This window comes from Physeter macrocephalus, unplaced genomic scaffold (genome assembly GCF_002837175.3).
Source record: "Physeter macrocephalus isolate SW-GA unplaced genomic scaffold, ASM283717v5 random_725, whole genome shotgun sequence".
Classification (NCBI taxonomy): domain Eukaryota; kingdom Metazoa; phylum Chordata; class Mammalia; order Artiodactyla; family Physeteridae; genus Physeter; species Physeter macrocephalus.
Genome location: NW_021145975.1, coordinates 27,793 through 45,187, shown reverse-complemented (window position 1 = coordinate 45,187; position 17,395 = coordinate 27,793). Strand labels below are relative to the sequence as shown.

The 17,395-nt window shown below is 46.2% G+C and overlaps 1 protein-coding gene across 9 annotated transcripts in view; it reads left to right on the top strand.

Annotated features, from left to right (window-relative positions):
• The first annotated feature begins 237 nt into the window (after nucleotides 1-237).
• Nucleotides 238-17,395, top strand: part of LOC114485185 (rho guanine nucleotide exchange factor TIAM2-like) — a 43,873-nt gene continuing 26,715 nt past the window's right edge. For 2 of the 9 annotated variants that reach the window (XM_028486108.2, XM_028486113.2), the window contains exons 1-5: nucleotides 238-619; nucleotides 3,136-3,246; nucleotides 4,763-5,923; nucleotides 11,383-11,815; nucleotides 16,802-17,022. In XM_028486108.2, coding sequence (XP_028341909.1) covers nucleotides 4,769-5,923; nucleotides 11,383-11,815; nucleotides 16,802-17,022 — 1,809 coding nt within the window. In that variant the 5' untranslated portion in view covers nucleotides 238-619; nucleotides 3,136-3,246; nucleotides 4,763-4,768. The remainder of the gene's footprint in view (nucleotides 620-3,135; nucleotides 3,247-4,762; nucleotides 5,924-11,382; nucleotides 11,816-16,801; nucleotides 17,023-17,395) is intronic. The other 7 variants (XM_028486110.2, XM_055083246.1, XM_028486109.2 and 4 more) reach the window with 6 other exon arrangements.

Sequence of the window (17,395 nt, the reverse complement as noted above, 5' to 3'; positions counted from 1 at the left end):
CCGGGAGGATCCCGCGTGCCGCGGAGCGGCTGGGCCCGTGAGCCGTGGCCGCTGACCCGCGTGCCGCGGAGCGGCTGGGCCCGTGAGCCGTGGCCGCCGAGCGCGCGCGTCCGGAGCCTGTGCTCCGCGACGGGAGAGGCCACGGCAGAGGGAGGCCCGCGAACCGCAAAAAAAAAAAAAAAAAAAAGAGTTCAGGGAGTCAGGGTTGCAGAAAACCTGACCTGTTTATTCTCTTGCTTTCAGACAAAAAAAATCACAGCTGAAGCATGACAGATAAATAGCAGTTCAATTTGCCAAACTCCTCAGGGACAGATCTAAAGTCTCCCTCAGAGATTACCCTTCTCTGTCAATAAATTCCTCATAAATATTAGATAAATTCTTCTTGCTACAGTTTAAGGCTGTTTTCCTTTTGTGGGTTGATTGACTAGGGATGTTGAACGGCTGGTCAGCATCGTCCACATGTCACATTGCACGTTGTATCCGCCTTCCGGCTCTTCTCCCGGCAGTACTGTGTTCATTATTGAGACATCGCCTCATGGATTAATACACCAGTCTTTCAGCCAGATCCTGTTGGGATGATTGCTGCGCTTCGTTTGTGCCCAGATCAACCTTCTAACAGGTGAAGTTGCTTTCATTCAATTCAACAGGTGTTTATTAAATGCTTCTGTGAGCCCCAAAGTTGCAGGCCTTAATGGACAGCACCTCGGAAAGGACAGCGTTCAGGGCTATGTGTTTTAAAATAGGACATAAAATTTAAAATTAAGCTATTTAACTTCAAAAGGAGTAAGACAAGTTGAGGTTACAACCTGCTGCTGGGGCATAAACTTCCAACCCTGAGCCATTCTGCACCTTTGAACCCCTGTCTTTGCGAGTCCTTGAGCGGCTGACCCAGCGGGACCCTCTCTCAGTGGCAGCTTTATGCCGCTGGGTTGGGGGCCTTGAGCCAGCGCTGTGTGTGCTCGTCTTCGGGCACGTGATCCTGGGATCAGAAGGGCCTGACAAAGAGCCGCCCGGGAGACTTTCACCTGTGGGTCATCACCAGGCCTTGGTCTTGATGAAAGTACACAAGCACAAAGGCTCGCGCCCATCAGCTTATCGTGTGAGGTCTCAGACCCGGCAGCTGGGAGCGTCTCTGGCCACTTTTAGTTCCTGTGTTAAAGGAGTGTAGCTGAGAAAAGACAGACAACTCAGGTTTTGAAGTTTCAAAAGGTGGGGCTCTTGTGTTCTAGCTCCCGTGTCAGAGGTATCACGGGGGCCGCTTTTTAGTGGCAGCTCAGCCAGTGGCTCTTCTGCCTTTTAGGTGTTTGGGAGAGCTGCCCACGGGAAGCTGTGGTCAGTAATGTAGTAGGTCCCATTTCAGACCTTGTTAGTTAGATGCTGGCCTCAGTCTTTATAAAGACTGTTAGATCTTCTGCTGATGCCTAAGTGGGAAATCTTTGACATTAAAAAATTTTTTTTTCAATTTAAAATGTGTGTGTGTGGATCGTCCCAGATAGACTTGTGTCTTTGGCCTCATTGGACATACTTAGGTCCCGTGCCAGTGCTTCATGAACTTTAAAAGTCACCATCGAACCCTCCAAAGAAGCTATACTAGTGGCTAATAAACCATGAAAAAATGCTCAACGTCACTAATCATTAGGGAATTGCAAATCAAAACCACAGTAAGATATCATCTCATACTGTAGGATGGCCACTATATAAAACAAACAAATCGAAGATCACAAGTATTGGTGAAGATGTAAAGAAATTAGAAGTCTGTCAACTGTTGGTGGGAATGTAAAATGGTGCTGCTGCTGTGGGAAACAGTATGGTGGCTCCTTGAAAAATGAAAACTAGAATTACCATATGATCCAGCAATTCCGTTTCTGGGTATATGCCCAAAGGAAGTAAAAGCAGAGTATTGAAGAGATACTTGTATACCTATGTTCACAGCAGCATTATTCACAATGGCCAAGAGGTAGAAAGCAGTCTCTAGGTATCCATTTACAGATGAATGGATAAACAAATTGGGTACACATACAATGGCATATTATTCAGCCTTAAAAAGGGAGGAAATTCTGATGCATGCTACACCACGGATGAGCCTTGAAGACATTACGCTAAATGAAATGAGCCAGTCACAGACAACACATCCTGTATGAGTCCACTTACATAATGTACCTAGAGCTATCAGATTCATAGAGACAGAAAATAGAATAGTTGTTACAAGGGGCTGGGGAGATGGGGGAGAGGGTGAGGTGGGGAGTTGTTTAATGTACGGAGATTTAGTTTTGCAAGATGAAAAGCATTCTGGAGATGGATTGCATAACGATGTGAACGTGCTTCGCATTGCTGTCTGTACACTTGAAATTGGTTCAGATGGTAAATGTTACATGTGTTGTACCACAGTTACAAATAAAATTTTTTTTTAAGAGGAAAAAAGTCGCTAGTGGCCCCTCACTGCTCTTCTCGCTCTGTCTGTGGCGGAAATAAAGGCTTTGTGTCCAGCAGTGAGCACAGCACCCCAAGCCCCCCCTCTTTCCCTCAAAGGTGGGCTTCCTGCCTCTAGCCTTGTGCAGTGAGACCCAAGCAGGTGCTGGAGAAAACCTTTTCATCTCATCGACTGGGTCCGCCTCTCTGACACACATTATTTTAGCCAAGGGCTGTTTCCCTGTGACTCTACATTTTGGGTTTTGTTGTGGCTGCTTCGTCAGATGGGGAACAGGGACCCGTTCTCGCCACACCAGGACGATGCTTCTACCGGTTGTTTTCCTAGCGGTGGTGGTGACAGATGAGCCATGACTCAGGGCAGCACTTTCACCTGCTCTCCCCTGAAACAAAGGCGTACATTTGAATGCAGACTGTGTGGAGTGAAAGGCCTTTGAGGCGTACATTTGAATGCAGACTGTGTGGAGTGAAAGGCATTTGCAAGGGGGGGGAGGGGGGGGAAGGGCTGGGGGGCGGGGGGAGGGGTTGGTCCTGGCTTCCTTCACATCTTCCCAACAACGCCGATGGATCACGCCGCTCATAGACATTCCATGTATTATTTTGACAGGGATTCTGGGCACCTGTTGTTTGTTCACGTAATTTACATGAAACCTTCGTGTAATGGGTGTAAAACGCTTGACAGAGTTTACTCCGATTTCTGTTTTTCAGGATCATTTCATGGACTCACTCCTTTCACTTGCTAACCATGCTGCCTTGCTCCCAGGACCCTGTCAAGTCGACTGACCATTAATCTCCCTCAGCGCACAAACCAGACTGCAGGTAAATCTTGCTCACGGGAGCTGCGGTTCATGTGGAGTTGCATGACTGTGATTTAGAGGATTCGTAAAGGTTTAATTATTCCCATTATTTGCGTTTTAAACTGTGTTTGATAATTGCCACCAAAGAAGCATCAGCCCTTTTGAATTTTGTGGCTGTACATTCTTAGGTACAAAAGAATTAAAATGAAAAACCTACTACATATATTTGGAAACATGACTGGAAGCATCACCTCCAACTTGCCTCAAACAGTGATATACTGGTTAGAATAAAAAACTGAGGGTGGGGTGGGGGGGGGAGGTTTGGATCAAGTTTCACCTTGAATTTGGCTTAACTAATAGACTCCTTAAGCAAATTGGGGTTTTAAAGGGAGTTGAAAGAATCTAACAGTTTCTTTTTTAATACCCACATTCTAACAAGTCAGCTTCAGACTTTTTTCTATCATCAGGTTCTAAAGTGAGAACCCTTAAAGTCTTTAGAAAAGCTCTACAGATGTTTCATTAAAATGTTTTTCTGACCCAAATGAGAGCTTGTATTTTCCTCCCCTTTTTTTCCATCTGTTTAGTTGTTTTGTTTTTTTTTTTTTTAATAAATTTATTTATTTATTTTTGGCTGCATTGGGTCTTCGTTGCTGCACACGAGCTTTCTCTAGTTGCGGTGAGCGGGGGCTACTCTTCGCTGCGGTGCGCGGTCTTCTCATTGTGGTGGCTTCTCTTGTTGTGGAGCACAGGCTCTAGGCGCGCGGACTTCAGTAGCTGTGGCTCGCGGGCTCCAGAGCGCCGGCTCCGTAGTTGTGGCGCACGGGCTTAGTTGCTCCGCGGCATGTGGGATCTTCCCGGACCAGGGCTTGAACTCGTGTCCCCTGCGTTGGCAGGCGAATTCTTAACCACTGCGCCACCAGGGGAGCCCTCAGTTTAGTTTTGAGAACTTCTAGTCCTTATCCTTTTCGATATCCTACTCTGTGTGGTACATGAAAGCTCCAACATAGTATGGTACCCAGAGTCATGTTATTACACATGTGGTCATTTTTCAGCAGCAATCACTTATATTGGGGTATGGTATGAGCTCTTCCAGTAGCTTGTGTATAATGAAGATATATCTGTGTGGTCACTGAAAAATCATTATATTGGAGTGACAGAGTCAAGATATTTTTCCCTCATTTTTCTCTTCAAGAATCATTGGTTCAAAACCTCCCAATACCAAGCCTATAGGAGGTCTCTGTCTTAAGCTGATTCCTATGCCTTTTCAGTTTCTGAATTAACATCAGACAACAGATTGTGTGCTTAAAATCACTAGCACAGGAGCGGGCAGTACTGTTTATCTGCAGGTCGTACCTGCATTTTAGGAGGAGAACCAGTTCCGTACGTCACTCTTGTCCCCACGTCTCTGAGTTGTGTCAGGTTCAGGAAGAAGTCGCTTGGTTCCTTCGTCATGCGAAGAACGTATTTTTAGAAAGGTCTGTCATGGTGGAAGGTAATTTAGGTCGTGACTCTTACTGATGCTACTGTTCTTAATTTAGGTTACAATGGGGAACTCCGAGAGTCAGTACACCCTTCAAGGATCTAAAAATCATAGCAATACTATTACTGGTGCTAAGCAAAAGCCTTGCTCCCTGAAAATCCGTGGCCTTCACGCAAAGGATGACAAGTCATTGCACGGATGGGGTCACGGAAGCAGCGGAGCCGGGTACAAGTCCAGGTCGCTGGCCCGAAGCTGCCTTTCTCACTTCAAGAGCAATCAGCCTTACGCATCCCGACCGGGTGGCCCCTCGTGTAAAGTCTCCAAAGGCAGTGCCTACTCCAAGCACAGGACAAATGCCTCGGGATCGGATTTCCAGGGCAACGATGCTGCTTTCTCCCCGGAGAACGGCTTCCACTACGTCGGGCACCCACCGGCGGATAACCACGCGGCCTCGAGGGCCTGCAATGGGCACCTTCTCAACTGCTACGGCAGGGACGAGAGCGTCGCGTCCACCCCTCCCGGCGAGGACCGCAAGAGCCCCAGGGTGCTTATCAAGACGCTGGGCAAGCTGGACGGGTGCCTCCGGGTGGAATTCCACAGCGGCGGCCCGCACAGCGCCGCGTCCCCGGGGCCCTCGGGCGGCCCCGTGCAGCTGCTGCGCTACTCGGCCGGCTCCCCGCCCAGCCCGCGCGCCTCCCCCGCCGCCGCCGCGCGCCCGCGCTCCAGCAAGGGCAGCTCGCTCAGCTCCGAGTCCTCCTGGTACGACTCGCCCTGGGGCCCGGCCGGCGAGGTCAGCGAGGCCGAGGGCTCCTTCGCGGCGCCCGGCACCCCGGAGCCTGAGCCCGAGCCCGGCCTCCACGCCGGCTTCCCGCCCAGGGACGCTCCGAAGCCTTTCAGCCAAAGCGCCTCCCTCTCGTCCCTCCGGGAACCGTACCCGGACGCCACCCTGGGGAGCCTGGCCCCCGCGGCCCTGCGGCTCTCCGACGACTACGTGGGCACGCGTGCCAGCCTCAGCGCGCGCGTCTCCTTCGCCTCCGACATGGACGTGCCGGCCCGCGTGGAGCGCGGGGAGCCCGGGCAGTTCGCGTCCTTCACCCTTCCCTGCCGCAAGTCCAGGGCGCTGAGCGAGGAGCCCTCCAAGAAGGACACCCTGAAAGCCAGGATGCGCCGCATCAGCGACTGGACGGGAAGCCTCTCCAGAAAGAAAAGAAGACTCCAGGTGAGTCAGGCTTGGAGCGCCAGGAAGGGTGCTCTTCGGTTTTCCATCTGCAAAATGGGGACGTTCGCAGGAGCTACTGCAGGGCGTGTCCTGAGGCTTGAATGAGCTCTTGAGAGTGAAGAGTTTAGCCTGAGCCGTGGCACATCTTGTTTGCAGGTGTACGTGTGTGTGTGTTTTCTTTTTTTCCTTTTGCTTCAGATGTGCATTTTCACTCTTAACCCTGAAGTCGAGGATTCTGTCCAGTCTCGTCTCCTGGACTCTGGTATGGACCCCACAGGCCGCATCCCAAGACCTGGCCAAACGGTTCTTAGAAAGGACAGTGTTGGAGAGACTTCCCCCAATGAATTGGTTATCTGAGTATTTTGCTAGAGCTCATTCGTAAAGCCTAAACGGAAAGGAAGAGAGAGAGATCGTTGTCATTTTTGGATGAGTAGCCTTGCTGAGCTCGATATTACTTTGGAGAAATTAAAATTCCTGTTGTTCGGTTGGTACATCGGGAAAAAACATGTGGGCGATCTATCTATAGGTATGATCTCACCACCTCCTCATGGGGGTAGCTAACAGTTTTGAAAACACCTTGACCTAAGTACACGGAATAGCAAAAAGTATGATGATGTTGAGAAAATAAGAATCATGATGATGACGGTAATCCTTTTAATGGGCATATAAAGTTTGAATGGGGGAAACAAAATGACTTCGACATCAGGAAGGAAAGTAATAGTTTGCCTTCTTAGGTAACGGGATTTCTAGGTTTTCAGTTGCTTGCTCTTTGTTTGTTTGTTTTTACATTTAATCATTTATAGACGGGAGAAAGTGTTGTTGTTGTTGTTTTTTTTAACTCAATATAAGTCAGATTGTTAAAGGAAATTTGAATGACCAGTTTGTCTCTGGTAGAATTGCATTTAAGCCATCCTAAATAGATACATACTTATAAAATTGCATAGAGCTTTAGGGATAGAAAATAACTTCCCTGAGCAGATTGTTTCAGATCTATAAAATTTACCATTAGTTATTTCCTTCTTATGTATAAGGTCCATGCCCCCTGCCCCCAAATTGTACTTTGTGCCCTTTTCTCCTCCTCTACACAGAGACGAAGAACAGATGATTGTTGTCCTGTTACAGAACTCTTCATACCCCTGAAAGTAGTCATTTGCTCCCTCCTTACTTGTTACTTCTTCATGCTAAACTGCTAAGTACTGTAGTAGAGATTTCTTTGACCTTTTTTTCCTCAGCTGCCATTTCCCAAACAACTGACAGCAGTCAGGCATAATTGGAGAGAGAACTCTTACTTTCTGGGGAGCTGCAGTCACACACAGACAGCTTTCCCGTCTTTTTGATGCAAGTGTTGTGTTGTCGACTAGTGTTCAGCTCTCATCTGCTGTGGCCCTTAAGCCTGTTCCTCCACATCTCTTATTTGCATGTTTCTCGTCTGTGCTTGTGGCCTGGCTTACACCCGGCTCTGCTGTGTCTCATTCCGTTTCCATTCAGGTCCAAAGCAGACCCTTTGCCACTGTGAACAGACCACATTCCGCCCCATGCAGGACCTCGCTGCCCAGCCACCCTGGGAAGTGAACCTCCTTCAAGTCTGTATCATCCAAAGATTTAACTGGATGATCTGTAAGCCTGTGAAGTTAAGAACAGACTGGTTACGATCAAAGAATCTGAATTTGAAAGCTAGAAAGGACTCCCCCCCATTTTAAAAGGAAGAAACTAATGTTCAAGGAGTTTGAAGACACATGGCTCGTTAGGGGAGAAGCCAGGGCCAAAGCCACTTCTGCTAAAGCTCAAAGGTGTGCCTTTTCCACCTAGCCACATGGCCAAGGTACTGTTGATAGCCACTAGTAATTACTTTGGGGTTACTGAATATTAAGGTAATAAACTATCTTGTATTTTTGAAAAGTGGCCTATGAAGGTAGCTTTTGAGTTTTGCTTGTGTCACATTTTGATAATTTATAAAGGTGAGCAAAATGTACTTTTTTGGTAAGTATGCCACTTCCATTGGCCATGCCTTTGCTTTTTTGTTTTTTGTTCTTTTGTTTTGTTTGGCCGCACCATGCAGCTTCTGGGATCTCAGTTCCCTGAGCAGGGATTGAACCCGAGTCACCAGGCCACCAGGGAACTCTGGCCTTTGTTTTTCTTTTACAATTGAACGTGAAGACAAAGTTTGGATCCTTAAAAAATGTAGTCAGTGCATAGGAGCAAAGTTTGTGACAGTATACTATAGTAAGGACCAAATGCTTATCCTCTTACACACACAGACTTCTGTATGCCAGCAGGGCTTAGGCTTGGAAAATCTTCCTATGATGGGTAGACATATTTTGTTTTGACTTTTTAGAAAAAAGTGATGTAAAAAGAGCAGTCCTTTTTTTATAGGGTTTTCAACCACTCTGGGGAGTTAGAGCCTGAAAGCAGATTAATCAGTGGAAAAACTTACATAGCTGAGAAAGAATATCACACTATTCAGAGCTAGAGGGAGGGGGAGGGAACACACATGTGCTGGAGAAGAGCATGTGTTTGATGCTGGTAAACTATTCATATTAATGCTGCTTTGCTGAGACCTGTGAGGCCTTGCTCCTGTCCTGGGTAAACTTTCCATTCTGTCAGTCAGGGTGGGCTAGGTTATGCGGAGGTAACAAAAAGCCCTCAATTCTCTGAGGTTTAGCGCAAGCAAAGTCTATGTCTCATTCAAGCTGCAACTCTGGTCTGCATTGTTCCTCTCTGGGACCCCAGGTCCACAGAGCAGTTACCATCTGGCACGCCGCAAGCCTCTGTGGTAGAGGGAGAAAGAACCGTGTGTTGGCTTTCGAAGCTCCCACTCAGGGGTGACACGTTTCACTTCTGTTTGCATTTATTGGCCAAAGCAAGTCACATGGCCTTGCCTAACTCCAAGGGAGGGGGCTGGGGAGTAGGGAATGGTCCTGCCGTGTACCCTAGGGGAGGACCAGATATATTTGAGGGGTAGCAGTGACTACTACTGCAGAGTTTCTTACAGAGGAGAGATTCAGGACACAGAGACTCTGGCTTTCTGACCATCTTAATTTTAGGCTCTCACTGCCCTTTGAGGGCTACATAGTCACAGGGGATTTCTGCAGAGGACCAGTGGCCGTTACTGTGAAAAGGACAATAGCATATGAAGAATGACATGGTAAATTTGGTACTTTTTCCTAGGGAGTGCGGAATGGTGATAAGAGTTTTCCTTTAGCTCCAAAGGAATTTAGTGACATCTCTTGAATTCCTCTCTACTCTTTGCTATAGTGCTCTTGTCATCGTTATGTTATCCATTGTTTACGATTATCCAGTGGGGGTGGAAATGGAAATCAGACTTCTTTATGTACATGTCTAACATAGCACCTTAGTTTCACATCCATAACACAGTGATCAGGAAATCCAGCTGAGACTATTTAGGAACTGTCCTCCCTCCCTCCTTCCCTTCCTTCCCTTCCTTCCTTCCTTCTTTCCTTCCTTCCTTCCTTCCTTCCTTCCTTCCTTCCTTCCTTCCTTCCTTCCTTCCTATTGGCCTGAAAATGAGTCACTAGCTATTAGGATTCTAGATAGGAAGCTTTACAAATTTATTAGAGACCAGGAAAGTTCATGTCTGTGTATAAGAATCAATTATGGATGCTAAAATGCGATCTTTCTCCATTTGTCAAGGAGGCAAATTTGTCTTGCTCTGCTCCAGTTGAACATTTAAAAGTTAGCGCTGTGACTTAAGTCTCCCTCTTATGAGAAACAATGTCAGCAGTACTACTAACAGGTTACACTTAAGTTTGCTACTTGATGCCTTTCTCTGGCAGGGCTCTACTTGGTTTGAAACACCCCATTATAGCTCTAGCTGGGTACCAGAGGCAATCCCAGTGTTCTGGGGCTGTGAGTCAGAGAGTCCTATTTATAGCTGAAATAATGTCAATACTTGCTAAGTGAGAAGTATTCCTTCATCTCCTAAGAACTTCTGAAGAGCAACGAAGTGACAATTGAAAAAAAAAAAAAACCTTAAACTATTTTGAAAGTTTCCTGTCCAAGTGACTCACCACAGCTGGCTTATTTGCTCTGTTCTTGCATAAGCATCAGTGTATAAATAAATCTGATTATGGGACATAGTATAAACAGAGCGGAAGATAATATTTTCATTAGTAATAGCTATGTTTGGGGCTCAGTTGCTTGTAGCCCTTGGGTATTTAGAAGCACTTTTCTATTGATGATTTTCCTGCAAAAGATAGCAACTAATTGCGACTTGATTTCTAGATGAAGGTTTCTGAAAAGAAAACCCCTCCATACAGAGGAATATTCAAAATAAGGTCTTTAGTCACTGGTCCTTGATCCTGTTTTCCCTCCTTTTTATTTTAATGGAGAAGGAAAACCCACTAGCCTCTGAGTAGATGAGTATGTTAGAGTCTCTCTGCAGAGTTACCTCAATTTAAGCTGTAAGTTTGGAATGTCAGTGTCTTTTAAGTCATAAATTAGCTCACTTTCTGCTGAAAAATTTCCTTACTGCTATTGACCAGTGAATGGCCTCTGTGCAAGTTATTCTTCTTGAATGTCTGGACTTGTAATCTAGACGTTAGAGGAAACCTTTGTGTTTTCATCTCTGTAAATGGCCAATTCACTGTTCGGTGCATGTTGTCCTAAGGGGGGCAGCGGTTATTAGAATAAATATTAATTTTATTTAGAACTGCCTGTGTCTGATTTTGTGGCAGAATAACTATTAAAGAATCATGCTTTGGTATTCGCAGTGCTTAAAATAAAATAGGTGTTCAAATAAAACGGTGTGAATGAATTAATAGTACATGCCTTTCGTGAAAGAATTCCCAAAGTAAAGAATATTTGTTCTGAAGTAAAAGCTACAGTTGCTGACCACTACCCTTTGTGGACAAGGAGCCCCAGGTGCATGGTTTTCACTCTCCGAAGAGGGCGAACACGATGCTAGAGATCTCAGTGTCTAGACCTTGGAAGGGGGTGAGAAGCTGAGACTGTTCACTGTGGGGAGAGGAAGGAAAGTTTGTATAAGACCACACCCTCCTTGATCCTGGAACTGGTGCTTTTCTAATTTAGCTTAAGAATGATCCAGAAGAAAAACAAGACGGCAAGGACATGAATTCTTTCCCGGAAGACACTGATTGACAATGAGCAAAGAAGTATCAGTCTTCGGATAATCTTCGCTAGTGTGTTTTGAATATGCTAGTTCATTTTTTGATGCTAACGGTAGGTTAGATTTAGGATAGTCGGGGTTATGTGGTTTACATTTTTTAAGCATTGATTCCACGGGCTATACGTTGGGTTGAGCGATACCGTTGCTATAATTCTTTCTGATTTGCAGACTTGATGATTAAAAAAAAAAAAAGAATCTTGCTTTGCAGCAGTAGTATTAGCAAACCACACTGTTAACACGCATGCCGTATTGGGGAAGGGGTGCTCTGGTCACACGTAAGCTCTGATGGGGGGGTCATCTGTGTTGCTCACAGGAGCCGAGATCCAAGGAGGGCAGTGACTACTTTGACAGTCGCTCGGATGGGCTGAATGTGGACGTGCAGGGCCCCTCCCAGGCATCTGCATCCCTGTGGTCGGGCTCGGCTCAGATCCTGTCCCACAGAAGCGAATCCGCTCACGCGATCGGCAATGATCCCCTGCAACAGAACATTTACGAGAATTTCATGCGAGAGCTGGAAATGAGCAGGACCAACACGGAGAACCTCGAAACGTCCACGGAGACCGCCGAATCCAGCAGCGATTCGCTCAGCTCTTTGGAGCAACTGGACCTGCTCTTTGAGAAGGAACAGGGGGTGGTGCGCAAAGCCGGGTGGCTCTTCTTCAAACCCCTCGTCACTCTGCAGAAGGAAAGGAAGCTGGAACTGGTGGCTCGGAGGAAATGGAAACAGTACTGGGTGACCCTTAAAGGTAAGTGATCGTTACCACCCAGAGAGCCCCTGGGGTCCTTTCCTCGCTGTCCTCTCTCCTAGGAAGTGTCAGTGAGTGCAGTGTTGACCTGAGTGCACGTGAAGGCGTCTGATGCAGAATCTACCAGCCTGCTTTCCTACGAATACCTTCTCAAACCTGTATAATATGCCTCACTTAACATTCGTATGCATTATTCATTCTCATGAGTAATGACTGAATTTAATAACTATTGCTCATTATTTTATAGGTATTTCTGTACCATTCTTTAATACTTTTCCTGCATCTGGGGGGTGGGAGGGGAGCCCCAAATAAGTTACCAGACGTAGTTTAGTTATTTGGAATATAGATCATGAATTTCTGCGCATGTTCAAAACTCCAAAGAGGTTATCCTTCCCAGCTTGTACAACTAAGAATTTCATCCGCATTATTTGATTTGTGTCACCTCACCTTTATGAACTGAGAGTCTAATTGTCGTCACCAACAAATGCTTTTTTTTTCTTCGTTTTTTGATGCACAGGAAATAGGAGAAAGCATTTGCTCTGTTAAGACGATAAAGTTTTCTCACAAGCATTGCCATTTAAAAATTATAATCGCCTCGCTCATTGTGGATGGATAGATTATTTGAAGTGATCTAAGGCTCTGAGTCAGCATCATGTTGATTTATACAGATGTGAACACAGAGCAGCCCCACAGCCTCTGGCATTTCTTCACAGCTGTCCTGTGACTCTTTGTCAGCGGCACCTGGTGTGGTGCGCAAAGTCACACCTCATTAGTGGCCACCACCCTTCCTTGTCATGGGAGAAGGCAGAAACAGAAATCACATCTGCACACACACAGCGAGTGTGAAAGGCCCGGAGCTGTCTGCGGCGCTCTCCATATTTAGATATCGTGAGCCGTGGGGAGCTGACATCAATTCATAATTACCCAGAAGCCCCTCTGGGAAAGGTGCACCCGCGAAGGCACCTCATCTCCTTTCCCTAGCAAACTGGAGGGTTTATAAAACCCAAGACCCAGCATCCCACACGGATGCAGTCCTCTTTTCCAACTTCTGGATTTGGATGCTCGTGATACCTTGTGGCTGAGGAAGGCAAAGAGCTTACCCAGTTTGGGTGTACTGGAGAGGCGGGGTTTTCTACTGGATGATGGAAAGAGATTTGGAAGGTTGCAGTTATGGGTCAAATCCAGCAAGATAACATTTTGAAGGGGTAAGTGATGCTTTAAGGTTTAATAATCAAAGAGCTACCCAAGTACAGGATAGGGAGGTATAGCCGCGAAGTATTACAAGTGAAAAAGATTTGAGGGTTTGATTTGCAGGCCATTCACAATGGGTTTCCTCTGTGATAGGCTAAAATGAAAGGAAATATGATTTAAAGAGAACACATGGTTGTTGGCTACATCATTAGAGGTGTCATGTCGTGTGCAGCTCCATCATTCCCCCCTGCCTCTGCCCTGGTCAGAGTTGGCCGTTTCTCTCCTTAGGGGCAGGCTATTGCAGGAGACTTGTTCATGAACGAGCCAGTGGGTCTTGTAAAAGTTCCAGCTGAAGAGGGGAGTGAAAAATGTCCCCTCAGGGCAATGAGTGTCTGGAGTTGTTTGTGACTCAAAGCCTGAAGCTGCATCCCATCGGTGCGGTATTTAGAATGGGTGCACTGTATTCTAGAATGTGTCATGCATAGGATGTGTCAGTCTTGTAAAAGAGACACTGAATTTATTCTGGTTTATCCGAGGTTGGGATAGGACTAATAAATGGAAGACAAGCTGATTGTGAATCAAGGTAAAAAATACAACAGAAAAAAACCCCCACAAAACCCACTGCCTTCCTGAGTTCCCTGCTACTGGAGACGTTTGTGCAACGCCAGAGTGCTGGAGGCTTCCTGGGGGAAGTTCAGGCAGGGATCACTTAAGTTTGGAAGACGGCGTCTCCAGGACCCTGTCTGCCATCCTAGCAGCTACCCGGGGAACTTCTGGTTGCTGACTTCGGGGGCAGGGATGGTCCTGACTTGTCCCTGACGATTGCAAGATCCACAGTCCTTCCTGGGCCCTTGCTGGTTAAACGCTTGAAGACCCGTGGATAAAGGGTGCTTTGTAGGGGTAAATGTTATAAAGCACACAGCCCTTTGTTTCCTTTGCAGCCAAGGAAAGGCATGGGATAGAGATGTTTTTTTCCCAGCATCACCTTTTCCATGTGGTTTTCTACACCTCTTTCCTCTGGGAATTCAATATGTTGAATTCAACTTTCTTGGCTTAGAATCCAAGTTGAAATATTTGGACTTAACTATTTTGTTTAATCGTAGTTAAAAACATATATGTGTATATATATACACACACGTACATTTAAGCAGAATTTTTAAATTATCCTTGGAGTTTCTATGTAACTAAAGTAGAAACAGTGTTTTTCAGAGACAGTGGCTATCAGCCAACCATCTGGTTGCCCACCTACATAGAATGTATAGGTATGCTAAGGGTGCAAATGCTTTTTAGGGTTCGGAGGATGTAATAAATTTTTAACAAGGGTGATTCTGCTTTCCATCTGTCTTTTCCAACGAGTGGATTTTCGTGCGGTTCACAGGGAACTTCCCGGGCAGAACAGTTGGCGAGGGGGTTAAAGCTGTCCCTCAAAACACACAGTACATAACCGAGGTCAGGAGGGGTGTTCGTAGAGGAAGTTAAGACGCTGGTCATTCTACCTGTGACAGGGAAGGACGGATGAGTGTGGGTTGAGAAGGTGGGTTTGAAGGGAGACCGAGACTAATTTTTCTCCTTTCACTGGTGATCTTTCTGGTAATACAGCCTCTTCTCTTCTTGTGCTTCCAGTGCTGTTCTGATCTGTTTTCTCTTTTTGCTTCCACTGACAACTGCCCAGGCTGACACCAGCTCCTGGGGGCGTGGACAGGGCAGGACTGACGGCCACAGCATCGGCGGGTGGGGTGGGCACAGGAGGCTCTGCTGACATGGGCGCGCAGCCCCTCTCCATCAGCCTCATTGCCCCCGCGTCAGAGATGCAGATTAAGTTAAACTCGATGTAATAGACTTACGACTGATTTCCTGTTCCTTAAATTCGATAGCAACAAAATTCTGCAAATTGTTTGACATACTGGCCTGGTTCTAAAGCGAAATGGCCTGTTTTGGTTTCAGGCTTCCACGGGAGAGCCGCATTCTGTCGGGGTGGGGCGTAGGGGGATGTTAGGCTTGGCAGCGTTCTGGCATCTGCCCAAGATTGCGTTCATTTCCTCTAGATGCCTCGATTCAAACCACCGCCCCTGGGAGCTCCGTGTTAGGGGCGCTGGGAAGTGAACATTAACCCTTTGGAAAGAATTGGGAGTTGGGTGGAGCTGGTGTTGCTCTGTTGTTCTCGGGTCCCGCGGTCATGGGATGTCGCACAGGCTTTTCCTGATGGAAAGACTTGGGGATTGTTTCTAAGTCCGTTAGTGGCTGGAAGAAAAGACAGGCTCAGACCTGCCGCAGTAGCTCTGGCCATAAACCTCTTGCTCCTTTCCCTTGTTCTAAGAGGCTCTCACAGCTTCTGTGTTTGGGTGAGTTTTGATTGTGGGAGGAGAGATCGCTCAGTGCTTCTTGAGATCAGAAAGTACCATGGAGGGAGAAAGTGCTGTCTTGAGCTAGGGTCCTGCATTTTTTTTCTCCTGGCTTCTGTGCTACGCTGGGCTCCATTATATAAACTTGTTCGTCCAGATTAAGATCTGTTTTCAAGGGAAGAAGTGAAACTGGTAAGAGTGAGATAGTTTTCAAAACATGTGAACTTTTATGAATGAAGACTCATAATGTAGTAGGGTAAAGCAGCCATGAAGTGGACCCCATCCACTTACAATGCAGGGGAAAGCAGGCTACTGCTTCATTAACTGTCAGTGTGAAAAGTATTGGGTTGGCCAAAAGGTTCATTTGGGTTTTTCCGTAACATCTTATGGGAAAACCGGAATGAACTTTTCGGCCAGCCCAATGTTTTCAAAGCAAGGGATGGTGCCCATATCATGATGGTACCATATCATTCATCTGCACATGAGAAGTGCTCAAAAGTGTTGATTGGTTGAAGGTTTTAAGGGATATTCAACAAGGAAGCACACTTGTGAGCATTTTAGAATTTGCTTAAAAATTACGTCTCATTAGAAAGCATTCCTATCGAATTATCAAAACAGATCCCTAGTAACTTCTGCCTAGAATATCTTATTAGCTTATTAGGGGAAAGCTATGTACCTGCAAGCATACGTAGTGGCACTTTAGGGTAATGTTTTAAAATACAGGGACATGCAGCTTCATTTTCCTGTCAGTCTAAATTAGCAAGATTGTAGTAATATTTCCTATCACTGTGAGATAAGAGAATATATTAAAATTAAGTTATTCTCTGTGGCATTTGGAGAATAAACTGGGTACTTTCTCACAAATGGCAAAGTGCCCCAGGTGAACTCAGTTTCTTGTGACCCCGCATTGTAAGTGTAGAAGTTCGCTTAGTTAATGAATTCGGGGTTTTCTTCTGTCTCCTGCATTTAGATCTCCTAAGAAGTGTGGTGCTGTGGTTATGAAGGAGGGCTGTGCGGCCAGGGTGCCTGGGTTCAGATCCTGCTCCACTGCAGTCCAGCTATGGGACCTGCAAAGTGGTGTAAACTCTCAGGCTTTCCATCTGTAAAATGGGACTAATAACGGCACCTGCCTTCTAAGGCTGCTTTGGGCACCAAATAAGCCAGAGCATGTGAAATACTTAGAAGAATTCCTGACACAGAGTAAGCAACAATAAATGCTTGGTATTGTTATTACCATTATTATCTTTACAAGAAACATCTCATTTTCATCTGGGTTGATGCTAACACAACTAGGCATAATTTAGATACCAAAATTTCCTTTTGTGGTAAATAGTCTCATTCAGTCATTTTCTTTTTTCTTTTCTTTCCTTTTCTTTTTTCTTTTCTTTTCTTTTCTTTTCTGTTCTTTTCTTTCCTTTTCTTTCCTTTCCTTTCCTTTCCTTTCTTTTCCTAGATAGATCCTCGGGACCTGTGATAAGGACAGTGCTTCTCTCTTTCACAGGATGCACCCTGCTGTTTTATGAGACCTACGGGAAGAATTCCATGGATCAGAGCAGCACCCCTCGGTGTGCCCTGTTGGCAGAAGACAGCATAGTGCAGGCCGTCCCAGAACATCCTAAGAAGGAAAATGTCTTCTGCCTCAGCAACTCCTTTGGAGATGTCTACCTTTTCCAGGTACTGCCGAGCTTTCTTTTTTTACTTTTTATTAGTTATCTGTTTTATACATATCAGTGTATCCATGTCAATCCCAATCTCCCAGTTCATTCCCCCCCCCACCCCTCCCACCACTTTCCCCCCTTGGTGTCCATACGTTTGTTCTCTACATCTGTGTCTCTATTTCTGCCTTGCAAACCAGTTCATCTGTACCATTTTCCTAGATTCCACATATATACGTTAATATACGGTATTTGTTTCTCTCTCTCTCTCTTTTTTTTTTTTTGCGGTACGCGGGCCTCCCTCTGCCGTGGCCTCTCCCGTTGCGGAGCACAGCCTCCAGACGCGCAGGCTCAGCGGCCATGGCTCGCGGGCCCAGCCGCTCCGCGGCATG